Source organism: Didymosphaeria variabile (assembly GCF_027946475.1).
Source record: "Didymosphaeria variabile strain IMI 356815 chromosome Unknown scaffold_1, whole genome shotgun sequence".
NCBI classification, from domain to species: domain Eukaryota; kingdom Fungi; phylum Ascomycota; class Dothideomycetes; order Pleosporales; family Didymosphaeriaceae; genus Didymosphaeria; species Didymosphaeria variabile.
Genome location: NW_026611620.1, coordinates 974,709 through 1,000,819, shown reverse-complemented (window position 1 = coordinate 1,000,819; position 26,111 = coordinate 974,709). Strand labels below are relative to the sequence as shown.

At 52.0% G+C, this 26,111-nt stretch overlaps 10 protein-coding genes across 10 annotated transcripts; 5 read left to right on the top strand and 5 right to left on the bottom strand.

Moving 5' to 3' along the window:
- Positions 1-227: 227 nt before the first annotated feature.
- Positions 228-3,247, bottom strand: OSH3 (Oxysterol-binding protein 3; the record flags this gene model as incomplete). The annotated part of the gene is made up of 2 exons (XM_056209131.1): positions 228-3,158; positions 3,212-3,247. The coding sequence occupies 2 exons, from the start codon at positions 3,245-3,247 to the stop codon at positions 228-230; spliced, it is 2,967 nt and encodes a 988-aa protein (XP_056075953.1).
- Positions 3,248-4,854: 1,607 nt separating this feature from the next.
- Positions 4,855-5,982, top strand: N0V89_000306 (uncharacterized protein; the record flags this gene model as incomplete). The annotated part of the gene is made up of 3 exons (XM_056209130.1): positions 4,855-4,967; positions 5,018-5,737; positions 5,829-5,982. The coding sequence occupies 3 exons, from the start codon at positions 4,855-4,857 to the stop codon at positions 5,980-5,982; spliced, it is 987 nt and encodes a 328-aa protein (XP_056075952.1).
- Positions 5,983-8,654: 2,672 nt separating this feature from the next.
- On the top strand, positions 8,655-10,410 carry N0V89_000305 (uncharacterized protein; the record flags this gene model as incomplete). The annotated part of the gene is made up of 2 exons (XM_056209129.1): positions 8,655-9,606; positions 9,782-10,410. The coding sequence occupies 2 exons, from the start codon at positions 8,655-8,657 to the stop codon at positions 10,408-10,410; spliced, it is 1,581 nt and encodes a 526-aa protein (XP_056075951.1).
- Positions 10,411-10,723: 313 nt separating this feature from the next.
- On the bottom strand, positions 10,724-11,075 carry N0V89_000304 (uncharacterized protein; the record flags this gene model as incomplete). The annotated part of the gene is given in 2 exon segments (XM_056209128.1): positions 10,724-10,750; positions 10,767-11,075. The coding sequence occupies 2 exon segments, from the start codon at positions 11,073-11,075 to the stop codon at positions 10,724-10,726; spliced, it is 336 nt and encodes a 111-aa protein (XP_056075950.1).
- A 650-nt stretch (positions 11,076-11,725) lies between these two features.
- On the top strand, positions 11,726-13,076 carry N0V89_000303 (uncharacterized protein; the record flags this gene model as incomplete). The annotated part of the gene is made up of 5 exons (XM_056209127.1): positions 11,726-11,840; positions 11,889-11,916; positions 12,056-12,330; positions 12,549-12,574; positions 12,630-13,076. 5 exons carry the CDS (start codon positions 11,726-11,728, stop codon positions 13,074-13,076), a joined length of 891 nt encoding a protein of 296 aa, XP_056075949.1.
- A 388-nt stretch (positions 13,077-13,464) lies between these two features.
- Positions 13,465-17,367, top strand: N0V89_000302 (uncharacterized protein; the record flags this gene model as incomplete). Its single annotated transcript, XM_056209126.1, has 3 exons — positions 13,465-13,473; positions 13,581-16,925; positions 16,981-17,367. The coding sequence occupies 3 exons, from the start codon at positions 13,465-13,467 to the stop codon at positions 17,365-17,367; spliced, it is 3,741 nt and encodes a 1,246-aa protein (XP_056075948.1).
- Positions 17,368-18,638: 1,271 nt separating this feature from the next.
- N0V89_000301 (uncharacterized protein) lies at positions 18,639-19,475 on the bottom strand (the record flags this gene model as incomplete). The annotated part of the gene is made up of 1 exon (XM_056209125.1): positions 18,639-19,475. The coding sequence occupies one exon, from the start codon at positions 19,473-19,475 to the stop codon at positions 18,639-18,641; it is 837 nt and encodes a 278-aa protein (XP_056075947.1).
- Positions 19,476-21,989: 2,514 nt separating this feature from the next.
- On the top strand, positions 21,990-23,196 carry N0V89_000300 (uncharacterized protein; the record flags this gene model as incomplete). The annotated part of the gene is made up of 5 exons (XM_056209124.1): positions 21,990-22,222; positions 22,274-22,463; positions 22,513-22,655; positions 22,712-22,752; positions 22,805-23,196. The coding sequence occupies 5 exons, from the start codon at positions 21,990-21,992 to the stop codon at positions 23,194-23,196; spliced, it is 999 nt and encodes a 332-aa protein (XP_056075946.1).
- A 243-nt stretch (positions 23,197-23,439) lies between these two features.
- On the bottom strand, positions 23,440-24,117 carry N0V89_000299 (uncharacterized protein; the record flags this gene model as incomplete). Its single annotated transcript, XM_056209123.1, has 1 exon — positions 23,440-24,117. The coding sequence occupies one exon, from the start codon at positions 24,115-24,117 to the stop codon at positions 23,440-23,442; it is 678 nt and encodes a 225-aa protein (XP_056075945.1).
- A 630-nt stretch (positions 24,118-24,747) lies between these two features.
- ALI1 (putative NADH-ubiquinone oxidoreductase 30.4 kDa subunit, mitochondrial) lies at positions 24,748-25,787 on the bottom strand (the record flags this gene model as incomplete). Its single annotated transcript, XM_056209122.1, has 4 exons — positions 24,748-24,804; positions 24,869-25,400; positions 25,450-25,586; positions 25,641-25,787. The coding sequence occupies 4 exons, from the start codon at positions 25,785-25,787 to the stop codon at positions 24,748-24,750; spliced, it is 873 nt and encodes a 290-aa protein (XP_056075944.1).
- Between the last annotated feature and the right edge of the window lie 324 nt (positions 25,788-26,111).

Here is a 26,111-nt window from a genome sequence, read left to right as displayed (position 1 = left end):
TATACCCCTACGCGAGTGGGGCGTTCGAACCTGAATAGAACCAACATTATGAATCACCCATATCTCTCATCACGTAGTATGAAGCGAGGGCAACCAGAAGTTTTATCACCGCCATCCCCATATTTGGAAATTCAAAAACACTTCCCTATACACCTCAGCCGCTCTGGTGCTTTCCAAAGTATGTGACCCCCTTTCCTAGCTAAATCTCGGGCAGACCCACAGACACACTACACCTGAAAGACATCCGTGACGCCCTCCCAATCGCCCCTCTCACGAGACTCCCAGTACCCTTCCTTCCCAGCCTTGAGCCGCCACACCTCCTCGCCGCCCAACGCGCTCTCCACCTCCGGCCCGCCCTTGACGAACCATTTTGGCGTCCACTCTTGCCCGTGCTCTTCCATTACCCGCCTTCTTTGACGCTGCCGCTCTTCCAGGCGCGCCTTGAGTGCCTCGGCGGTATCCATATCCTGGTTCTCCGCCGCTCGCTGATCAGGCCTTAGACGCGAGTCCGTGGGCGGGATATGGTCTTTCTCCAGCGGCGTAATCTCATTCAGACTCGCCGCCCATGTAGTAAAACCATAATGCTTCTCAGGCTTATCGACGAGCGCGCCGACCTTCCACACCGTCTTGCCCGTGGGTGTGAGCACGAGGTCGCTCGTCCACTTCCCCTGCGCGCCGGCGGTAAGCGGGTTTCCCGCGTTGTCGAAAGTCTGGACGTTGACGTCTTCGGAGCGGCCCGCGAACATGCCGCCTGCTTTGAAGGTGCAGACTGCCTTTGCGCCTGTAGTTTCGCAGAGCACGGTCATGGTGCCGGTGGGCTCGATGTATTTCTCGCCTGCGATGACGTTGCGGAGGAAGCTGCTTGCGACGGTCCAGCTGTAGTGCTCACCCGCGTCGTGCAGGAAGACTCGAGCCTTCCCGTCCGTGTTGATCTCGAAGCTTTTACCCCAGAACTTCTGCACCGGGGTGGGAGCTTGCATGAACGTCCAATTTGTTGATTCGGCGTGACAGGCCATGCGTACAGGGCGGTGCACGACTTTCTCGGCGACGAAACGGAAGCCTTTGTCTTCGCGGACAAGCTCGAAGGTCTCTCCTAGCATAGGGTTAAAAGGCTTGCGTGTGGCGCGTTCCTTGACACGGGCATTGCTGAAGGCAGAGATGGCAAAAGCGGCCATGTATACTAGTCGCTCTCCAGTCTCAGCCGGGACCTGGGTCGCTGCGTCAAGGAGCTCGGTGTATTCTAGCTGTTCGGCAAGACGTTGCAGAGCAGAAGTGGGTTCGTTGGACGTGACAGGCATAGCAATAGTAGAGAGATCTTTGCCCACGTTCTTTCGAAGGAAAGCGATAAGGCTAGGAGGCGTTGTCTTTGATATCGGAACATCCTTACGACGGGGCACGGGGTCCAGCGGGAGTGGAGTCAAGGACTTAGGCTTCTTGGGGAAGATGGAGGGTTGGACCTCGAGGGAGGCGCGGTTGTCGAAGAAGCCGCCCCCTTCATTGTCAGAGGATGATATAGACTCTCCATCGGAGACCTCGTCATGTGAGTGTGCTCCTGAGCTGTCGCGACGGATTTTTAGAAGTTGCGAGTGCGCAGTTCCGCCGTCGTTGGCATCAAAGAATTCGTCTGCAGATTCCTGCGAGTCTATACTTCGCCTAGAAGATACAGTAGAGAGTGGTGCGGGGGTACGTCTTTGCCGGCTTTCTGCTATCAACAACGAAAATTCTTTTACTACTGTGTCGAGGTCATGTAGCAGTTCCATGCAATGATCGTGAAGTCCCTCATTCTGTGTTGAGTGTGCCACGCTAAGGCGATTGTTTCGTTTTGGGACCGACAAATTTCCATTAGCAGGAAGAGGAGGGACAGGGGGAATGGCACTCGGCGACGCAACCCCAGTCTGGGCAGAAACACTTCTTCTGAATAGGCTCGCAGGGCTATGACCCCCTGAGTTGCTTGCTTTTCGTTTCCAAAATGCCTTCTTATCGAAGCCCTTGTCGTCTAGGAAGTAATCGCTGCTCTCTTCTGAGGGGCTTGGCGACAAGCTGTCCTGCGGCTGTTTGGCTGGGACAGGTGCTGCTGCCTGCTGGTATTTCGGGTCCGTATCCTGAGCGAGCCTTCGCACCGCATCTCTTGTACCTGCGATTTTGCTTACTAGGGTTTCAACTCTAGCCCAGTCGTTTTCTTCTGCCGCATTTGCAATACGTGATCCACCCTTAGAGGAGCTGTCTAGTATCTGTAATGTCGGCGAGGCGAGACCTGCATTGCGAGAAGCTCGATCGAGAGCGTCCCTCCATGTATCGAAGTCCTTCGCATTGTTGGCTCGTAGATGCCATATTTCTGCTCCTGAGTCTACAGATATTTCCCGCGTCTCTCCATTTGCCCCAATGGCAGCCAAAGAAAGGGGTATGGCGCCGCGCAATGCCGAAGAGTGATCATTTCGATAATAGGATAGTGTTGAAGACGTGAAGTCGAGCGAGAAGAACCGCCTGGCATATCCCTGGTTCCTCTTCCTCCGCTTCTTTTGCAGGACTCCAGTGAGGAACGAAGAGCTTAGCGAGGGTGCAGCTGTTGGCGCATACGAGGACTTGGGCCGGTCTGCGAGCGGTGGGTGCGGTAGTGATTCCGAAGACTGTGCAGCAGTTGGTCCCAATGCTGGACTGGATCCTAGGCTTGTTGAACTCTGCCCTCCCATAGCCTGAGCATAGTGCATGTGGTGACCCGACTTTGGCGGTGCATTGGTCGGATATGTCATCAGCACGAATGTAACTGTCTTGGACACCGTCTTGGAGAACGTATTGTCGAACACCAGGCCATACATGCCACCTTCATTGTCGGGCACATCCCACGTTCCTATGGACACCTTTTCAGCCTCGCATTTTCCAACCCAGTGTACCTGCTTCAGTCCAATCTTCTCCAACTTCTCGAATACGACCGTTCTGTCATTGCGCGAGGTAGACTGGCCACGTCCACGGCCGGTGGGCACGTCAAGGCCGGGCGTCGGAGGAGGTTCGAAGGTGGAGAGGGACGTTACGGTGGTTGTATTTCCGGTCGCCGCGCCAGGGTGCTTATAGAGACCGAAGTTGATCGACTTCTTGTGAGGTTGTATGCTCCATGAAATAGTGTGTCCAGCAGACACGTTTACCCAGCGAACAAGATACGACTAGGCCGGCAATCAGCAGCGGTTCTATGCATCGTGGCGGTCGGGAAACTTGCCTTGCTGTGGATTTCGAGCTGCTCCATGCCAGCCATGGCTATAAATTGCAGCAATTGCCTGTCCTAGACGTGGGTGTGGCTCTTTGAGGTTATTCCCCGCGGCGGTTGGAGCCTGAGAATGCGGGCAGCTGAATAGCAACAAATAATCGGTACCAAGGGTCCACGTCACGGGCTTTCAGCGAACGCGCATCGCAGTGCGACAGTAACAATAGCGATTAGTACATGTAACGCGACTGGACTCTGTGCTCTTTACAGCCGTCGCGGTGATATAGGGTTGGATTGCTAGATCTCTTGGAAGTCGCTGTCCAAAGGGAAGGGACCCTGCCTCGGCGGTCGTTACGGCCGACGTGTACGAAATGTCAAAGCGATTGGGGGCCACCGGGCGAATTGCGGTCACCGTCTCTTCAGTTCTTCAGTGCGCGATTACTTGACTGAGCCTGCAGTTAACAGCAGCCTGGAATGCTGACGACCTGGTCTTTCATATCCTGGCCATCCGGCATGTCATGAGGCGCCGTGCCACTGGGGTCGCTGTCGCTCGCATCCCGGTCGATCACCGGCCAGCCACACTTTGTTCTCAGCCTGTCTGCTTGGGAGCAACAGTCTCAGCTCTCGTCCCGTAGCCGTCAGGCGTCTCTCAAGTGCTGATGTAAAGGCCCGAAAGCCACGTGCGGTCCCTTTCACGCGGACACCCTCCGCCCGTCTGGGCCCACTCCAGCGTGTTCAGGTGCAAACATGTCGATGACGTCCAACGGCTTCTCTCGTGGAGGGCGACCTTGCCTCGGCAGCGGCTTAACAGGAGCCTCCGCTCCGTTGCTCGAGGCATTTGTCTGCTCCGCCACATCCGGTGAAGGACAGCGACGCCGATAGGACTCACCGAACACGCGATGCGAGAGATGGTCGCGTCCTCTCTTCGCTTCAACGGTCTCCTACTATGGTACCTAGTTACTTATCGGTCCGTGCGGCAGTCTGAAGGTGTCGCACCTATGATGAGTGGAGTACAACTTACACAGGAATTCCTATTGAAGAAACGGACAAATCTGTAGACTATGCTCGTCTACTGATTGTGTCAAATGGCGACTAATAGCTCTAGGCAAAAGTTTTGAGGAGACACCTGACAAATGTCCCACCAGACTCATCCTTATGCCCGAGTCAAACGAACCACGAATGGTGGCTTCAGACAACGTGCCTCCTCCGACAACAGTACACACCAATTGCGACATAGGTACAGACTACCCAAGTTTCCGCACGGAATAATTCATCCATGTCTCCACGGCATACCATCTCCAGATTTACACCGCGCCTTCCCACTCCCGACACGGAGTATTTGCTCCATGCTAGAGCCGCATCCTCCCCGCAGGCGATCAAGCGTACACAAGCTTTTCGGAGATCGTTCTCTGGCCGTTCCACGCGGCTTCTCTAGCCCCCTTCAATCATTCATTCGCTTCGTTAATACTATGTCCTAAAGAGCCTTTCATATGCGTTAATCTAATTTACCTGGTTCCACCCGGCATGGATGGTCCATCTCCGCAACCCTAGCACCTGGATAGTCTGGTACTTCATCTGTTCACATTTTGTACTTAACTTCATTTCTGCCCTGTTAATTGTTTTTGTTGCTCTTTCAGGTTCAAGGTTTCGGCGTCAAGATGAAGTCGTTCGCTCTTACCCTCTCGCTTGCAACATCTGCCTTGGCATCACCATTGACAGAGCGCGCATCTACGTGGTCGGGATGGAAAGGCGTGAAATATTTCTTCGTATTGTAAGCTCGCACATCACTTCTCACGGCCAAATTGCTGAACCGTTCTTCAGCGGTGACTCTTACACCCAAACCGGTTTTGACCCCAAGAGCACGCAACCATCCGCAACAAACCCTTTTGGTAACCCACCGTGGCCAGGATGGACTTCTTCTAACGGCCCCAACTGGGTTGGTTTCTTGACTGCGACATACAACACTACTAAGATCCAGACATACAACCTGGCTTATGGCGGTGCTACTGTCGACTCCGCCCTCGTCGCACCCTACACCCCAACTGTACTGAGTCTGAAGAACCAGGTACAGGATCAATTCCTCCCAATCTACGGCTCTCACCCCTCTTCCGCACCATGGAAGGACAGCGATTCGCTATTCGCTTTCTGGATCGGCATCAATGATGTAGGCAACTCGTGGTGGCTGAGCAACGCCACTGCATTGTACGACCAAATCTTCACCGTCTATGACGGACTACTAGAGTCCGTCTATGCTACCGGCGCAAGGAACTTCTTGTTCCTTTCGGTGCCACCAGTAAACCTTGCGCCGCTCACTCTTGCTAATGGAGACTACGCGATCGAGAATGAGGGCAAGATGATCGAGACTTGGAACGCGAAGCTGAAGAACCTTACAACAACCTTCTCCAAACGCCACAACAACACTCTCAAGATCTTCGTTCACGACACGCACACGCTCTTTACGAACGTGATCAACGACCCCAAGTCATACGAGCAAACAGCTGGTTTGAAGAACACCACGGGATACTGCACCGCGTACGAAAAGTATGTTCCTCTCGCTTCTGCGTTACAAATGGTCTTCAACGCATGATCCTGTCATCTTATTTGTGAGGAGTTTGTACTGACGAAGTGACAGTGGCACGCCTACTTGGTACACATCTGACCCCAGCTGTTTGTACCCCGTCAACCAGTATTTATGGCTCAACGAACTTCACCCTACGTTCCCCATGCACAATGCTACAGCTGCTTCGGTGGTTAAGACACTCAATGGTAGTGGCAAGACTCTCTGAGCATGAAAGCTCTACGCATTCTTCTTGTATATATATCAAATGCTACTAAAGCAATTCGTCGATATATTCTCCTATGACTAAAACTCGTGGATGAAGATTTCAATGTCTGCGCTTCGTTCCTCGCCTTCCTTTTCGACACCACTTGTATAAGTGGGACTAAGGCGATCTTATGTTTCTCTCCTGCGTTGGACGCGATGCGGCCAATATTGACCAGGACTCTGGTCCATCTCAGAGGACCCTCAATTGGACCCGCGCTTGACGACTCCTCAGCTCGCTAGAATACAGCAGGGCCAGAAGAGATGGGACAGCACCCTCTCGAAGAAAACCCCTATGCGGACCGTTCGTCTAGGTGCCTGGTCTATAAGTCCCCGCCACCGGTTTCTATGGCTTTGACTACTCCTGCAACGCATCAATGTTTGGGACGCTGGCACTAAGATTCACCTGGCGGCGATCCTATGTTCCCTCTCTTCCCCCGGAACGATATATATCTTCTCCCATCCGAGCAAAAAGTAATCGACCTTCTCCGTATGTTGGACCCTGGACACCCTGGCCAATAGGGCCACCCACACTACGAGCCCACCCACGCTGGCCCTTCCTCGGGTGACGTAGAATGCGCTGCTGTTTTCGCACAGTACCGGCTCCCAACCTTGCTGAAGTCCCAGCCATTCAGCCATATGAGCTCATGACCGAGGACCCCTGTCTATGGTTGTGGGCGCGCAGGTTGGCTGGACGCATGCATCTACGGATTTTTGGGGCTAAAGCACTCCCTGCAACTGGTAGAAAGGCCACTCCATGCTCTATAAGAATTCCTTGGTCTACAGCATGCTCTACAAATGTCCTTAAGATCAATTCATGCTCTACGAGCATGCTTGGAACTATGGCATGCTTGCCCGAGGCTCTTCTGCGTAAACTAAGCATTGGAATATTTCTAATCGTCTAATGAAAGACTGAAAAGAGCGGACTAGCCTGGCTGTGCTTTGAATCTTATATGCGAGCTGGTTTTAGATCTGCGCGAAGTACACTAGGCTCGACTTGATGTCTGTTCTGTCGGCCAACCAGAAGGACGTACAAGATTATTACATGGCAGCTTGCTCTTGTGTCCCGTTCCTTTTCATTTCAGGCCACTATTGGGGAGCTCTGTGGAAGGGACGTCTAGAGCCAAAAGCGAAGCCATATGTCGATTATGTCCGTGGCGAGTGAGTCAGCCTCTCTCGACTTCCAAAACCCCAGAATCTCAAGAAAAATGGAACCGGATCCGTCGAGAAAGTTACACGAGAGAAACTCAATGCCGCCACAATCACCCACAAGCTGAAGCCATGTTTCGCACTCTGGCACAGGGGGCACATCGATAATGCTATGGCTCGGTAGGACTAGAAGGTCGACTCTATACATGGTTGATATGCGTTGTTCGGGCTAAAAGCACACGAAGCAAGATCCATGCGGCTTGGAGAGTGGCTTCCAAAGCGGCAGCAAACGCCGCCTTATGTAAGGTTGTTCCTCTTGATCGGATGGGACACATTTCGCTACTCACTTTCGACACTCCTTACGAGAGCACATTTTCTGGGATCCGCCGTATCTTGCCTCCATGGGTCTGCTGAGGTTTTGCCACTACAAATGACCGCCGATGCGAAGCATGCTTTGGCTGGTTCCGCTCTGCCCAGTCCTGCTGCGTATCAGTGGAAAGGGCGGCGAAAACTTCTACGATTCGCACTGCAGCGACTGAATCTTAACGCCCTAACTCAGATGAGAGGAAATTCATGGGTGAATCGGCAGCCTGCACGGTTGTTCAGTGTAAGCAAAAAGGGAAGTGCAAGAACGCTTGGAATAAGAAAGGCAACAATGACAATGGCTTATCGTCCGTCAAGTCATGCTTCACGATAACGTTTGATTTGAACTGATTCGAGAAACAGAGCTCCGCAATTTAGCCATAGATAATGAATGAGACAATGAAAGCACTCCGGGACATTCTAGCAGATTCATGATGTGATGGTAGACATTGAGAGGTTCGATGTATGCACATATGGAACTTGGTAGACCTTGACTTCAGGGTAAAACACTTGCCGGTGAGTTATTAGTAGAAGGTACTAAGAAGAAGTCTTGTGGATGTAGACAGCAAACTTACATATATCGAGTAAACATTTGCGGTGGAAAGAAAATCATCCACCTATTTTCCCTAGATCGTATTGGAGACATCTAACAGATGAGCCATGGTTCTTTGACCACCCACCATGGCATTGCCCGCTGTGGTGATCGACGTTTGTAATCATGTTTCGCATGTACCAACTCGGGACAGAGGCTCTCGCAAGTGGGTCTTTCGGGAATGTCCGCCAATTCTCGTCGGAAGCTTGATCGCGTTTGGCGCGGGTTTACTAGCGGCAAACCCGGCTGGGTTCTCTCCGCGGTTCCTCCACCAGGGTCCGTTTGATAGGTCTATCTCCTGTTCGTCAACCTGCGGTTTGCCCCGTAGACCTAGAACCAGACGCGTTCGTCTCTCTGCGCGATATTATTCCCTGTGCCTTTACCTTAGACCGGAAATACATGATGACAACTTCACTAGCAGGGCCTAAGCGACTACTGGCGCGCATACGAAAAGTCTCTGAATCCAACGTCTTCTTTAAATCCTCGTTCCTGCCGTGATCCGTCTTTAATTATCCTTTTCGTGTTGCTCCTCAATGGCCGCGAACGACCCCGGCCTTGCGCCGCTGAACGCGCCAGCAGAAGACCCTATCAAAGGCGCCATCGGCGTCCCCATCGACAACGAAACGCCAGTTGCGCCTGATCAGTTCGATCCGAAATACGAAACTACGAAGAAAGAGATTTGGGCGTACTACACGTACTATATTGGTGACAATGGTCTGACGCTGTTCAACTTCGGCCCCACTGCATTCCAGAACCTGATGTACCAAGCCGCTGGAGACTCCGAGATTCTCCACTTTGCAGGCCGTGACCGAACCATCAACAGCATTGTCCTCCTCTGCAATGGTATCAGCTTCGCCATCCAAATCGTGGTATTCTTGATCCTGGGCTCTTTCGCGGATTTCGGAACATGGCGCCCCAACATCTTGATCGTGCTTTCCTTCATTGCCTTTGGAATCGGATTCGGCTGGTTGGGCGTGCACACCGCAGAAGACTGGCACATTGGTGTGGGTCTTTACATTGTTGGCCTGATCGCCTACCAGACAACCATAACATTTTGGACCGCTGCATTTCCAGGACTCGCAAGAAATACCAGGGATCTACGTGAGAAAGCCGAAGACTTTGCCGAAGGACGGATTTCCCGCGCCGAGTACGATTTCGCCGACATGATGAAGAGGAATGAGCTGTCCAACACGGCTTTTTACACGCAGTCTGTATTCGAAATCGCCATTCTAGCTGTAATCGTTGGGATCATGTTTGGCCTGCACGTCAATGACAGCGACGCAAACAACAACTGGGGTCTCTCCGTTCTCATTGCATTCGCAACCGGTGTATGGATCTTATGTGCCATTCCGTGGTTCGTGATGGAGAAAAGGAGGCCTGGGCAGGACCCAGGACAATCGAATATTATCATTGCTGGTTTCAAGCAGCTTGGGTACGCTGTGAGCCAAATCTGGCAGCTCCGTCAGAGTCTGGCATACCTCGTTGGCAAGTCTCCCGGGTACAAAGTGAATGCGTGTCTTCTGCCAAGCAAAAGAAAGACCATCTTTATCTAATTACGACATGAAAAAGACCCTCTCCTTTGCTAAGCTAAGACACGAGCCAATGTACCATCCCCACTTCTTTGAAACATAAACTGACTTTGTATTTTCGGGTTTGACAGGCTATTTTTTACTCGGTGATAGCCTCAACACAACGGTGACAGTTATAGGGACACTCCAGAACGAGATCGTAGCATACAACAGCTTGCAACTCACGTATCTCCTAATCGTCGGTATCGCCGCGCAAGCCGTCGGCATTGGTGCATTCTGGCAGATCCAGAAGCGCTGGGGACTATCAACGAAGACCATGTTCACAGTCGTTGCCTGCGCCATTGTTATATTAGATGGCTGGGGCATGATTGGTATCTGGACTCAAGCATTCGGCTTTCACAAGGCCTGGGAGGTGTGGGTATACCAGGCCTTCTACGGGCTGTTCGTTTGCCCATGGTACAGCTACTCGCAGACTATGATCAGTGAGGTCACTCCGCGCGGCAGAGAATTCCTGTTCTTCAGTCTATTCTCTATTGTCGGCAAGACTAGCGCCTTCATTGGGCCGCTGGTCAGCAGCGCTATCATCGACGATACCGGGAACAACAGCAGCCCGTTTTACTTTTTGTTTGCGCTGAGTCTGGTCAGCTGTGTGTTCTTGTACTTCTTCGTCGATGTGGAGAAGAGTAGGATTGAGCAGCAAGATTTTTTGGACAAGGCGGAATCGATGGCGCCGTCTCGAATTTCTGATGTAGAAAGTTGACATTGATACGAGGATTGCAAGCGGCGACAAAAAAAAGTTGTAGCGATAGCGGATTATACTGGATGATGAAAGAATAGGAGATCTACCTCTTGTACATGACCCAAAATTCTTCGAACTCCAAACTCCAAGCTCCAAACCTCCACATCAACTCATATTGTGTGTTCCCCTACAAGCCTTTCAACCCCCACAAGTCAAACGCTATGCATGTAAGTGCTCCTCCGGCGAGCAGTCCTCCAGGGAACCGTCCAACCGTCCCCATTGCCACCTGTCACTCGATTAGCACTTTACCGCACCAACTATAAATCTTGACAACTTACTCCATACCCCACACTAGCGAGATCTAATGCATCAACTACAGTGTTCAGCCTCATCGCAGTCTTCAAGCCCTTCCTCTGCACATCCTCGGCATCGTCCTTGGCCATCCACGTCCATTCACCGATCACAAGCTCTCGTCCGCCGAACATGCGCGGGATTAGCGTCATGTTAGCTGGGATGGGAAGCTTGAATAGGGCCAAGGTCAGAGTCGGGGCGACAAGTGAGGCAACGCCCAAGCCGATACGGCCCAGAGCGAGGGCATTTATGGCGAAGGCTGAGCCGGACGGGATGGGTTTGACGGATTCGGTGGAAGTGGATTTGGTGAGAAGAGGGTCGGTGGAGGAGGACATGGAGGTTTTGGCAGCTGATTGGGACATATTCTTGGCGAGTGTTTTGTTCAGGTATAAAAGATTCGTGCAAGTACTTGGTCGGTAATTGGAAGACTTAGGAAGTAATCGGTAATCGGTGTGGTTGAATATGAAGTGCTTGTGGTGGATTTACATGACTTTCCAGCAGTCTCTTATATATGTCAAATATAATACCTTTCGCGAGAACGTTATGCTCTGCCTTACACTTTTAGTGGAGATACAGCAGCCTGAGGCATCGAGCTGCCCCACACTGGCGAACGAGTCATTAGCTCAAGACTTGACGATGATGCACGATTCAATTAGGGATTTGGGGGGGCTATCCCTGTCGCACGTAATGTTCAACGCATGGAAAGCCATCAAACCCTTCGTACACCTGCTTAACTAAGATCGTAAAGAAGATGTTGACGCATTCGTCGTGTTTCGGTCCCTTCGGACAGGATCTGCGTCGCTTATTAATAGCGCCATCAGCCTCACACTCCTCAGCTAGCCGTGAAAAGCCTAGCACCGTCAGCCGGAGTGGGGAACATAACGTTGTGCTTGGCAGCAGGATAACTCCTGTATAGAAGCTGTCTCTTTTCTGCGCTTCCAATAGTTCTAAGATATTTCGAAAGTGGGCTGATCTCTTGCATAACATGCCGGCAGATCGGGTAGAGCGGAAGAAAAAGACCAAGACACCAAAAAGTCTGCCGGAACCAGGAGATCCGGACCGGAAAAGGGTCCTCAATGTCCTGGCACAGAGAAGATACCGTAGGTAATCAGAACTGTAGCTGTTGGTCGTCTGCTAATTGAGCGTAGGGGAGAGGAGAAAAGCGAAATATGCGGCGTAAGTATTCCTTTGATAACCTGGAGGCTAGTGTGGAGTGGTCGTCTGTCCTATTGTTAGCTTTTGAGAATTTCTTGTGGCTCGAAATGGAGAGTCTAAGCAGTGATATCTTTTGTACTAACACGTATCCGCTGCCCAGATTGGAAGCACAGGCCCAAGGCGTGACCACATCCGCGATTGCGTCTTCAAGTACCCCAGACGTAGTCACTGAAATCCAGCATGCCAGTGCGCAGGACCAATCGGAGAGCACAATGAGCATGCCCCAGACGATACCCACAGTATCGGGCGCTTCGGCAGACGATAATGAATTGATCGAAGAGATCATTAGGGACACTATGCCGCAAGAGGAAGGTTTTCCGCTAATGGATGGCTTTGACCAGGAGTTCTTCGACGCGCAATTGCTTGAAGATATCTGTGAGCGCATCATCCTGCCTACACGTATCACAGATACTTACACAATTCAGCCTTTGGTCTTTCGACCTCATCTCGTGCCTCGAGAAGCAGAGGGGATACGCCAGGACAGACTTCATCATCTTCACCGTCATCGTCATCAAGCGTCTGTCCACTGAGTCCTGATGGCAGTATACTGGAAATACCCGTTTTGGCAACCATTCGCGCCTTCACCACCATAGCTACTATGCTGGATATCATGAACAAGGTAAGTCAGATTGTCTCTCCTAATTGCGTAAGACCTGTGCTTAATCACCTGTCAGGTTTGGGATCCATTGTACGTCCACGTCCTTCCACCCGTCACACCACCCGGTCTTCCTCCCAACCTCCACCCCACAACCGCTCAGATGACCATCCCACATCATCCCTTCCTCGACGCGCTGCCCTGGCCTTCAGTCCGTGAGAAGCTGATCTGTATATTCTCTCTTCCATCTTTCGCTCGGCCTCCCATCGCGCAGGACGACGGTGAAGAAGGGCCAACCAAAGCCATCATGAGGCTAGTGACGGATCTCGATGACTATCGGGATGGTGTGAGGATACATGGGAATTTGGTCGGGTGGGAGGCGAGCAGCGAGCTGGCTGAGGAGGCATGGGAGATTGGAGAGGTGTTTTATAAGAATTGGTGGTGGTGTCTTGATGGGAAGATTATTGGAATCACGAATAAGAGGAGAAGGGAGAGGGGTCTGGAGCCGTTGATAACGATGTACTGAAGATGGCTTCGTGGGATCGCCGATTCGACATTGGCTGATGTGCTTGTATCATGTAGACATTGTACGACTTGATGACTTCCGCTACTTTCGCAGTGCGACCGTTTGTCAGATCAAAACGCTATTTCACATATTGTGATGACGGGAATGAAAGTCTTTGTAAAGTCCCAAGGTAGGACTTAGTTATAGCAACTCCCCGCACTTCCCGACTGTGATGACCAGAGACCCAAGGTGACCTTTTTGACTTGAGACTACGCACGAACAGATGTAGAGTGTCAACACGGGCCGATGAGAATGAGATGAAAGCAAGCGACTCGTGACAGCGCGCGTCCGCAATTTCGCGACGCGTCGTGCGGTAAGCGCGGTTGCGAGGGGTGACGAATGCCAAGCCATGCCTAAAGTACCAACAAACAGCACAACGGGTCCCTCCGGTACAGCAAAATAGGCCCGTAAGAAAGTCCTGCCCGTACTCAGGTCGCATACCGCTGACATCTCTACGGACAATAGCTCATGAGCAACAGCTCTCGGAAACAGCACGCACCTTTTCGTCCCGTCGACACTCTGTTGTCGCCACAGAAGCCGAGCTTCAGAGAAGGCAGGAGCAAGCCTGCAAGGGAACCGTCCGAAAGCGACGAGGAAAACTCGTATCTGCCAGAAAGTGAACGCGACGTTACCGAATACTCTTCTATCGACCAGTCTGAGCTTTCTCACCTGGGAAATTCCAGCTCCCTCTTCGACGAACAACGCACCCCGCCCGCTTCGAGCCCAATACATCCATCGGCACGCAGAACACATACAACAAAGGCAACAGGAAGCATGGCGCGAGATCGTGAGGCACCAGGCGGTCAGCCTCGTGCGCCTGCGAATCCAGCTGCACATGCACCAGCAGCAAGGCCTCTTCACGAGCGCCTGACCGTGAATGAACCTATCGACCTGAGCACGCCTCCGAAAGCGGCGGCAGAGTTTGGGAAGGCCAGCACTATGCAGAGCCCTCTGAAGAGCTTGGCACAGAGGACCCAGAGTTCGCATGTCTTCAATCAACCCATGCCAGGTCATTCCAGGCCAGAGCATCACCGCGATCACAAGCCGATAGCGATCCATCGACCCAACGCCCCTTCGAAAACCACGAATCCTGCACCTCCTAAAGGAATTTCACGGTATAGTGGTGCTTCGTCTGACAATTCGGACATCTTTGAAATACAGCCATCGCATTTTCAAGCACGGCCATCTTACCCAGGCGCTCCCGTTCCACAACCTACAAACACGCAGCACCGGACCATACACGCGCCTCCTCGTCCTGTTTACTCGTCTGTGGGACATACTAATGGTTTCCAGCCTGTAAACAGGAACCAAGGCATCTTCTCGCTTGAATCAAGGAAGACGGTCATATTGGACGACGTGGCGCCCAAGCGGACCGGAAGCGACGAGGAGGATGACTTTGATCCAGATACCGCCATTAATGCGGAGCGAGGGCAGTTTGGCGCGCCGGATGTCTACGGGTACGTAGACTCCAACCAGGCGAACGAGAACATCAAAGCGCTACTCGAGGGCGCACTAGACGAGGAGAACATTCCTCGAACGCGAGGACGAAAGAAAAAGAAGCAAGCAGAGGATGATGCTGCGATGTCCTTAGCAGACCGTCTTGCAGCTCTGGACGTTAAGGAGTCAGATGCGAATAAGGCTGCAGAGAACGAGGAAGAAGAGGAGGATGAGGAAGATGATGGCACCGTCGATGGCATGAAGGTCAAGCTACTGCCACATCAAGTCGAAGGTGTCGCTTGGATGATCGAGAAAGAGACGGGCGCGCACAACAAGCGGGCGAAACTACCAAAGGGCGGTATACTTGCAGATGATATGGGTCTCGGCAAGACCGTGCAATCTATTGCCGTGATACTCTCCAATCCTCGGCCAGAGAAGGGCGTTGAACCCGAAAACAAGAAGAACAAGATCCTTCCGGTCGTTGGTAAGGGCACGCTTATTATCGCACCTCTCGCCCTTATAAAGCAGTGGGAGGCTGAAATCAACGACAAGGTCTCCAAATCCAACAGCCTCAAAGTACTTGTACACCACGGCCCTAGCCGCACCAAGTCTATTGACAAGCTAAAATCTTACGACGTTGTGATCACCACATATCAGGTCCTCGCTTCGGAGCACGCAAGCTGTGGCGAAGGTACAAATGGTCTTAAGAAGGGTTGTTTCGGTGTGCATTGGTACCGCGTGATGCTGGACGAGGCGCATACCATCAAGAACCGCAACGCTAAGATGACGAAAGCTTGCTACGAGGTGCAATCACACTACCGATGGTGTCTGACGGGAACGCCCATGCAAAACAACCTAGACGAGCTCCAGAGCCTTATCCGATTCCTCCGCATTCAACCTTATTGCGATATGCCCAACTGGAAAGACGCAATCACAGGTCCAATGAAGAATGGCCGGGGTAATCTCGCCATGAGGCGGTTGCAAATCTTCCTCAAGGCCTTCATGAAGCGCCGAACGAAAGATGTGTTGAAGAAGGAAGGTGCCCTCAACTTTGGCGGTAAACAAAAGGAAGGAGAAGAGAAGAAGGGCGGCTTCCAGATCGTTGGCCGTAACATTGAGACTGTTATTGGAGAATTCACAGCCAAAGAGCGATCCTTCTATGACCGTCTCAACGACCGTGCCGAGTCTCGCCTGAAAGAGATGATGGGCGGCGAGAAGCGGGATTACATTGGGGCATTGGTTCTGCTCCTGCGGCTCCGACAGGCTTGCAATCACCCAAGCCTGACCAAGAGCAACATGAAGGAGGACAAGGATGCTTTGACGACGGGACAGAAGCCAGGCCCTCAGTCGGGTCTCCAAACGCCACGAAAAACATCTAAAGATACAGATGCTGACGATCTCGCGGATCTTCTTGGTGGTCTCACTGTTGAGACGAAGCGTTGCGACATCTGCCAGATCAAGCTGAATAGCGACAACACTACTTCTGGTTCTATTCGATGCGCCGAGTGCGAGACTGATCTGAACGCGTCGGTGAAGAAGTCGAAGAAACACAAGAAGAGCCGTAAGCATAAGCACAAGGATCGGAAGGAAAAGCACCGACCAGCAAATTCCGCAGACGCAGAGGCACCGACGCTTCCAAAAGCTCCTCGTCAGCGTCGCGTCGTCGTCGACAGTGATGATGAAGATGACGCAGGCGGCGAATGGCTGGTAGGCGAAGATGAACAAGGCCCGACGAATCTGGGGAAGGCTGGTGGAACCGATGATGAGAACGCTGAGGGCGGCGGTGATACACTTGCTTCTGTTGACTCACATGATAGTGGTTCTGGTGATGAGGATGAGGCATCTGTAGGGTCTTTCATTGTTCACGACACAGACAGCGAGGAAGACGGCCCCATTGTTCGCAAGCCGACATCCAAGAAATCCTCTAAGCCTGCAAAGGTCGTTAGTCTGAATTCCGATGATGAAGACTCGTCAGAAGCAGACTCCAGCTCAGAGGACTCCGACTCAGAAGCCGACTCGGAAGAGGACACGGAAGAGTCTGACATTGAGTACAATGCTTCCGACCTAACGCCCTCGACCAAGATCCGACAACTCCTCACGATCTTGGAGAAAGAAACTCCCGACCACAAGGTCATTGTTTTCTCCCAATTCACATCTATGTTGGACCTCATAGAGCCCTTCCTTCGCCGTGGGGGCTACAATTTCACGCGCTACGACGGGAAGATGCGTAACGATCTCCGCGAGGCCAGTCTAGCCAAGCTGCGCAATGACAAGCGCTGTCGCGTTCTTATCTGTAGCTTGAAGTGTGGTAGTTTGGGTCTAAACCTTACAGCCGCCAGCCGCGTTGTTATCATGGAGCCTTTTTGGAATCCGGTATGTACCATATGTGCATCTGCTGTTAAATTACACACTACTAACAAAGCCTCAGTTCGTCGAAGAGCAAGCCATCGACCGTGTTCATCGCCTTAACCAGACTGTCGACGTTACCGTCTACCGGCTTTCAATTCATAACTCGGTTGAAGAGCGTATCCTCGCGCTCCAAGAGGCAAAGCGCAAACTCGCACAGGCTGCGCTTGAGGGTGGCAAGGCTGTTGGCAAGCTTAGTATGCACGACATCCTCGCCTTGTTCAAGCGTGACGCGGAATATGATCATCGCCACGTTGATGATGGCAACGACCACGATCTCTTCGCTCGTACGAGGGTGCTAGAGGAGAGGGGCGATAGCCAAAATATCGGTGAAAGCACGGCAGAGAGGAGGAAGAAGGGAAGCCTCGGGTTTAAGAAGCCAGAGCATAGTGTCTATGGTAGACGTTGAGGCGTCGAGTGATGTGCTATGAGGTTACGAGACAATGTCAGCGGTCAGGAGGAGTTCGTGGAGTTTGGATAGATGTATTCTTGGAACGTGTATCGGCTCTGTACAAATGTCCGCGTGCAGTATATCCTCTATCGGTTTCCATCGGACATCGTCTCTTGTTTCCAAGGTTACGCCTGTGTCACCCCCGATCACGCACACCCTAACGCCGATCTACGTGATCTGTTCATACAGACCCTATTCCACAGCGCTGCAAACCCCCCTCCTTCCAATTTCGCGACCCAACTTACTTTCTTAGACCTCTTCTCAGCGTTTCGACACCACTTCCCCACCCAATTACAATACCCAGAGCATCCTCTTCTCCTCAGCATCCTCTACGAAAATATATCCAGTTTATCCAGTCTCTCTGACACCATCCGCAGCCGCTGTTGTGCCACCAGCAATACCGCCGCGAAGAGTCGAAATACGCGGATGTGTCTTGTTTCGTTTGAGGAATAGCCGCATGGGGACGGATGGCTTCCTCATGGCTACTTTAAATTATGTCTCGGCTTGAGAAACATCAATATAGGATACCCTAGTACAACGCCTTTCCCAGAGCGAGCCAAATACTTCACTCAATCTTGAACCTGCGACCAGTACTCTTCACTATTTCCATGCATTCGATTTGCTTCAGTACACGTTCGGGTAATGTGAGGACAAGTATTGTGCCAATGCGAAGGACCAGCTAACAAATCGTAATGGCGGCACAATAAACAGGCAAACTCGGAAACTCATTGCGCATGCACACGGGTAGCATTCGTGAACCGTATTCATTGATTGAAGGCCATAACTAACCCGAAGGTAGTACTAAAAGACCGAAGTCTCGGTATAATTGCTTCGAAAAGCAAAGGGCAGGAGGAACATAACTCCAAAACCATGCCATATGTAGGGCCTCATCCAACGCCATCTGCCCATCCGTGAATCTTAGTCGTCCTTATCGTCATAAACGTCATGTCCATATCGTGGACATGTTCAAGTCACTGCAGTGGTATCAGTCAACCGAGCCGATACGATACTTACGCGACCATGACGTGTGAGCCAGGCTGTAACACTTGAACGTACACAGTAAAACCCAAAAGCGCCCTCGGTTTCCACATTACCTATCCTTCGGACCAGAGATTGCTGGACAGAAAAATGCGCAAGCGAAACCTAGGGATGACGAAGCATGCGTGCGATACGACACTTCGTCCGCCTCCAGACATTTGACTACATCACGCCGCCAAGGCCGGAGGCAGCTACAACTCATCATCATCGCCATTGTCGTGCGTTGGAGAAGAGCTAGTGAGCTCATGGCCCTGAATGCCGTGGGCCATGTTGCCCATGCGAAGGAGCATGCCGGGGGCTTTCTTGGGCTCACGAATCTTCTTGCCGCGGAGCACAGCACGCAACTTAGCGTTTTGAAAGATGTCGACTGCGTTCTTGACTACGCGAGTCGGCTTGTGCTGGTTGCTGACGCGATTGACAGGAACTGGAGGCACTCGCTGGGGGGCGCTCACAGGGGCGCGAGCTTGAGGCGCAGAAGGTCCGGGTAGCTCATCGAAGAGCGGGTCGAATGGAAAGGTTGGCTCTTGAGCGCCGCCCTCGAGAGAATCTTGAGGTTGCTGAGACGTGACGTTGTGGCTAGTCTCTTGGGTCTCGGGGGCGATGCTGAAGCCGTTGTGGTCAACGGTAGTGTTGATTTGAACGTGATTAGCAGCTTGAGCGGCTACCCTGCCGTTACCCATGCCATTGCCACCAGTGATGCGATCGGTGAGAGGACGAGCATTACCAGCTTGGCCACGACCGCCACGGTGAGTAGCACCTTGAGCAGGGCGTTGACCGCGTCCACGTCCTCCACCACTCGGTCCACCATGAGTGTAGGTGATGCGGTCAACGAGGGAGCGAGCAACTTGCGGACCGCGGTGTCCCCCCACATTGTTGTGGTTCTCACGGCGGCGACGAACTTCTTGTGCACGGCTGCCGGACATGATGCTGCCGCGACCCGGATCAGGACGAGCACCTGGAGTGCCAGCGCGGTTGCCGGAAGGGCCAGCTCTACCAACGTAGTTGTTGTTGTGGCCTCGATGGTACATCTTGTCAATGTTGTAATCAAGGGTAGTTTTGCTGCAATTTTAATCGAGTTTCTCTACGTCAGTATAGTTGAGCTTACTTGTGGGTGCGGGTGGTTTGACATGAAAACAGACGGGAGCGCGGTGTTTATATACACGCCGTCGTAGTGTGTTATGGCTTGGCAAGTTTAGTGAAAGCTGATATTCACGAGTGGAACTCTGAAAAGTGGCAGGAGCCGTTGCCATGCCAATGTTTGTCTCGGGTTGTGTATGCGGACATGTAATTTACTACCCGTCCGTGGCGCGTGAGTGGATACTTCAGACCGACAACTCGACTGTTCAGTTCGAAACATAGAAATCGAGACAAGTTCGTGAATTTTCCATGTGTCGCAGTTCGGCCAGGACGGATAGTTTGCCCGATAACCGTAGGTAACTGTAACGGTCGATCCGGGTCTCTATAAGATCAGATCCAGAAGTTACTGTGACTTAGAGAAGTCAACGTTGATCAAGGGTAGATGAACTGCCGTAATACTTACAGGAGATTCATTCGACTTGAACGGTGCATCAGGATTGGTTTCATCTGAATTTCGCATCCTCCTCTGGCGGCACAATACGTTCGCGATGACATTCATGTGTAGTAGATCTTTCATTCTTTGGTAGAATGACGTAGCGAGATAGTTCTATCCGTCACTTTGACGGGTAAAAAGTGTTCGAGGGCATTGTTGCGATGCCTGAGGCGTATGGTACGTAACCCCTATATGTTGTTGTAGCCTGCCTTCTTCCGCGTACTCCGAGGGCCATGTCGCTTCGTTCGATACGCGTGGAGATCACTATTCAAGCATCTCATGTCCAGTCGTCGCCTTCGCCATCTCGAATAAGGTTCGTGATGGTACTTGCTTGCTTTGGCTTCGCAACAGTCACAAGAGGACTGCTTAGAGCCATGGCGAATCGTTCATAGTGATCTTGCCATGCGGTTGAACAAGAGCTCGGAATTAGCATCTACCGAAGTAAGCGAATGTCGAAATCATCTTCCAGCTTTACCCTTCCATTATTACGACGATGTGAAGGGAAAAAAGAGTATAAACTATACCTCTAGATAGAAGAAGTCTTTCTCTCTATCCTAAGGTAAGAAAAGAGATCTATATCACCTAGTGATTGCATGCTATTGCGCTGAACAGGGTGTGTTTTAGTGACTACGAGCTAATTTTTCAGCCGCGTGCTTGCTTCTCTTGAGCAAGCGATTCACACTTATAAAAAGCTGGCGCCTCTGTGTGAACGGCCAAAGCATGCGACCCAAAGCATGACGAGCAGCGACGCGTAGAAAAGACTGATGAGCTTCGAATCGAAATACACTGGCGGCGGTTTGTGACGGTATTATATCCGGCTGTTGATCGTAGAATAGGCTTACGGTGCTTTATGTATCAACAACTGCCGGTGAGAGACTGGTCACCTCTTATGTGTCTAGCACCAGTTGTTTTCAGGTGAGAGAACAAGCAAGACTGTTTTTCAAGCTGCATTGTATGCAAAGCCAGAAGCTGTTGGAGATTGGGAAGCAAGTGCGGCCTTGCGGTGGGTCGGATGACGTACCGTCCCAGAATCCCAGAATCTGAGAATAGACAGTCTCGCCAGCTTCGGTGCTTCCAACCTTCGCAAATATAAGCCATGAGACTATAGACTCCATCTCTTCAAATGTATCGTTCTCCGTTGACCCGTTGTCGATGTGATCTTGTAAAGCAATGAGAATCATAAAGTGCATCAAACGCAGCGACAAGCTGATGTAGCCATAGCTAATCGCAATTGTGCGCGAGCAACCTTCCCTAGATTTCTTGGAAGATTCATAACTATGAGGCCGTTGGTTCAAGAGCTCTTCTTTCCCCACTGACCCCCACACAGTCTCAAGGTAGCGCACCCTCTCCGTTATGCCCAAGGGCTGCTCAGTTTAAGATGCGAGCCATAGAAGCACTCCTACTGGATTGCCCATGCACGTTTGCTTATGATCTCTCGGCATCATCGGATCCATAATGCCTACGTCAGGCGATGCAGCGGGTGGTCTCTCGAAAACGTCCTGGACTAACCGCAGTGATTCGCCGAATAATTTGCAGAAGTTTGGGAATCTCAAATTTCAGGTTATCGCGGCACTTGTGCCGACCAATCGTATTCAATGGTTTCATGTCAAGTTATGGGAGGATATTTGCCGACATTCATACAATCTTTCGGAGTAGCACCTGCAACGTTGATATAAAGTTGTGGGCATGCCGCACCCTGCAGATAATTTACCCCAGATTATCGGATATGAACCACGAGTGGCGACCAGGAGCTCATTCGCAGTAGATCCTGCCTATCGATCGTTCTCTGCACCTCCAAGGTTGCGACTACATGGCATCCATGTGTTGTAATTAGGCAATGCCCAGGTGAACTGACAAGGATGAAGCACGTTGTTCATTGCTCCAGGTTATAAACGTACGTTGGGAATCCGGGTCGCCTTTTGTCGTACTACAGTACGTCGTCAAGCAGATCCATAATTCATCGAAACCCACGATGAAGTCTTTCGCAGCAGCAGCGCTTGCGCTCATCGCGCCGGCGCAGGCCGGCCTACGCTTTCCATGCTCGACCCTCACTGTCCAGCGTCTCGATCCTGTTGTGCAGCCCGGCTCGAACCCATCTGCTCACGTGCACCACATTGTTGGTGGTAACGCTTTCAATGCTACTATGACTGGCGATGTTGGTGCGAGGGCCACTTGCACCACTTGCCAGATGGCCGAGGACTTCAGGTACGGAGAAGGAATCCAGAAGATGGAAGTGAATCATGCTCATCTGTATAGCAACTATTGGACCGCACAGCTTTATTTCAAGCATCCCACAAACGGCTCCTTCAAGCGCGTTCCTGTACTTCCCGTCCAGCCTCTGCTTGGTGGATCCAATGGCGCTTCAGGAGGTCTTACGGTGTATTACACCCAGTTCGATCTAAACAAGGACAATCTAAATCAGCAGAAGATCACAGCTTTCCAACCGGTGAGGTCGTCTATCACTATCTGCACCTTCAGACTATCTAACAACACAGGGTTTCCGCATGACCGTCGGCATCCCGACCGAAACCAACAAGCCCCATGTCGGACTCCGCTATCAATGTCTGAGCGGAAACAACAGAGGCGCAGAGATGCCTGACTTTCCTACAAAGCCATGCACTGGCGGAATCTTCACTAGGTACCACTTCCTAATGGCTAGAGGCAATCGTCTGAACCATCATTGATCAAGTATAGCCACCATTTCCCCGCGTGCTGGGACGGCAAAAACCTCGACAGTAAGTCATGTTGTAACGCACGTCAACACAAGGCGCACACTTACATTCATAGGCCCTGACCACCAATCTCACATGTTTAACACCATAAGATCCGACGGTTTTACAAACGCCCCGGCGTGCCCTTCCACTCACCCAATCCGCGTACCCCAAGTAACCTATGAGACCACCTGGGATACCACGCAATTTAACAGTCTCTGGAAGTCCGGCGACCCAAATCCGTTTGTGTGGAGTTTTGAGGGTACAAGTGGCTACGGAACGCACGCCGATTACATGTTTGGCTGGAAGGGCGATGCACTACAAAAGGCGATGGACAAGAGTGAATGCTTTTATGATGGATGCGGGAGTATCAAGAAACAGGCTATGAGTGAGGCGAATAAGTGTACGGTGAAGGATCAGGTGGGCGAGAAGGTTGAGGGGTGGCTGGACAAGTTACCTGGGATGTAGGTGGGATTCAAGACTGGGTCGCCAGCGGTAAACTCTTGCGAGCGTCGTAGTATAGTTCGAAATGCAGCCTTCTGATTGGAACGAGCTCAGTGTGGATCCTGCCGGGATCATTTGCATTGTACCTATACGGCCTGTGTGATACTGATCGAAAACCTGTGTCATGGAAGGTCTCGAGTTCAGGGTGCAAAAGATATCAAAGGAACCTACATTCTCTATCCAACATTACTTGGGATACACTCTCTCTTAGTCTGACAGCTTCTTCGAATAATCCAAAAGCTCTACTTCTACCCCTTTTGCAAACTCAGCCGTCAATTCCTCATCTCCCAACTCCTTGTTCGGGCGCGCAACCGCGCCGCCAACACCAATCTTCCAACCCTCTTCGTCCAGCGCGAAAATCCAATTAACCTCTCTCAACGGTCGACTTTCAATCTCCTCCCCATTCTCATCCTCAATGATCTGATACACCCACAGACTCTTCCCAAGCTGATCATTCTCTCTCCTAACTTCAAGCGTTGCACTCGGTCTGCTGTCGTTCCCCGCAAAGTCCTGGAGAGGCGTGATACTCCAGTCGGCCCAATTGTCGCAGCCAACAGTGGAGAGATACGGCTTCTCGTAGTACCATTCAATGCCGGTTTTGAGCCACTTGTCTTTGCCGGAGCCGAGTGGTGCGTCGTCCCGAGTGAAAGAGAGTAGCAAGCCGGCTTGGTCGTACTGGCGGAGGTCTTTGCCCGGTGGGAGGGCGAAGGTGAGACGAGCTTTTTGGAAGGACTTCAAGTCGTATTGGGGGAGTGGTGAAGGGTATGTGGGCGCGTCGATGACATTGTGCGAGGGGGGCTTGCGCCAGATGTCTTTCCCTGCGGGAGAAGAAAGGTTGAAGGGCTCGACTTTGTCGATCTTGGTTGCGTAAGTGGGAGGAGGCATTGTTGCTACTAGGAGTGAAGCTGTGGTGAAGATGGAATGGAATAACATGATGAAGGCTATGCTACCAGTACTTATATAGGGCCGAGTGAACAGCACGTGCAAGATGCTTATCAATTGAAGCTACGATGACATGAAAAGTAGGGACACCAACCTTGGAAGGACTAGACTCAACGGACATGGTGAATTTATAGCAGTGAGGCACGGTGGGGAGGAGTGAGAGGGGTATGTGTAGCCAATCTACCTTGCACGACGTAGACGCGGACGGAAGCTATGAGCTGGATTGGGAAAGCGGGGTGACGTGCTTGGCGACAAGGAGGCTATGAAAGGTGGTTCCTGGATGTATCTCTAGCGTAACGAAATGAAAGCATGATGCGATGATGCAGGTCTGTATGGGTAGCATCCGTGTCTGCATGCATGTCTGGTGGAGCGAATTACCGTTTCGGGTGACCTTGGCAGCTCGTAACTTGCGCCTAGAGGAGCGCTAGTATGAACTGCGGCCGTAGGCATTGGACAAGAGTCGGCGCGGTGAAATTGCGGTACCTGAAGAGATGACCGACCGTACACAATGCTGCTGGTGACTAAAGTGATTCGAATTCATGAATATATACACATTGTACATTTCTAGCACATCTATTTCTTTTGCTCTCCCTCTTTCGGGGGCTCTGGCTTCGGTGTCGGCAGCTTGAACTAGAGTCGCACAGTTAGCATGATCGGTGATTGAAAACAGATCATCATAATATAAGAAACGTACGTTTTCTGGGGTCTTGTTGTCACCAGGACCAACGGGCTCCCAAGCAGTCGACCCGCCGCGGAAGTTCCTAAATGCCTGAGTCATCTCGAGCGGCTCAACCACGATTCTTTTCTTCTCCTCATCGTAGCGAATTTCAGTGTATCCCGTCATCGGGAAGTCCTTGCGCAATGGGTGACCATCGAAACCATAGTCGGTCATGATACGTCTCAAATCGGGGTGTCCTACGAAGAAGACACCGAACAGATCGTAAACCTCTCGCTCGTACCAGTTGGCTCCATCGTAGAGATCGCAAAGACTAGGCACGGGCGTAGCCTCGTCCGCATAGGTCTTGACTCGCAGGCGCGAGTTGTGCCGGATGCTCAGCATGTTGTACACCACCTCAAACCGCTGGTCCTTGGTGGGGTAATCGACGGCGGTAATATCTGAGATCTGAGTGTATTCGGCAGCAGTGTGATGCTTGAGGAAAGTGAAGACAGGGAGGACGCCGGCGGGCGGGATGTAGATGGTCAATTCATCCTTCCAGACCGAGAACCTGCAATGCATCAAATTTCGATCGTTTAGGAGGTGGTGAATTCGCGTACTGCTGAATGTATTTGGGCAGACACGACATGAGGTACTGGCCATATTTGTGGAGCGCCTCGCCCTTCTCTTTATATCTGTCGGTCGGGTTCACGATGGCGGCTTTGAGCTTGGAAGGCGCAGGCTCGCGGGGGGCGTGCTGGAGTACATGTCAGCACCTACAACATACCCTGCAAGACCAAGGACAACATACACGCAGGTTCGCCGCGTCCGAGCTGTCGCCGGCAACCTCCTTCGCGCGCAGCGCGGTGACTGCAAAGGTGCGCACAGCGGGTCGCGAGCAGCTCGCAGAGCGCACAGCTTGGCCCAATGGCCGTCCGACGGCCTGGCGCAGGGCCATTGTATATGTGTCTTGGGTGTTGAGGCTGCGTGCAGCTATTCGGCGGCGAGGGTGAATGTCGTCGTAGCTTCTTCCAAGCGGGTCGCTGCTGCTGTTTCTGGAGCTAGGGCAACCACGTGATGCCTGCCGAGCGCGCCTTCCAGATCTGCTTTGCATCCCGCGCTCACGCCCCCATCACCACCGCCTGCATCTTTTCTTGCTTCCTCATATTCACGGTCGGCGTTCGTCCTTTAGTCGCGGCTGCCCTCTTCTGCATCTCGGCGCCCACTGCACCTCGAGTCGCTTTTTCCCTCGACGCCTCTCGCTCGACGCCACCCTCACGGC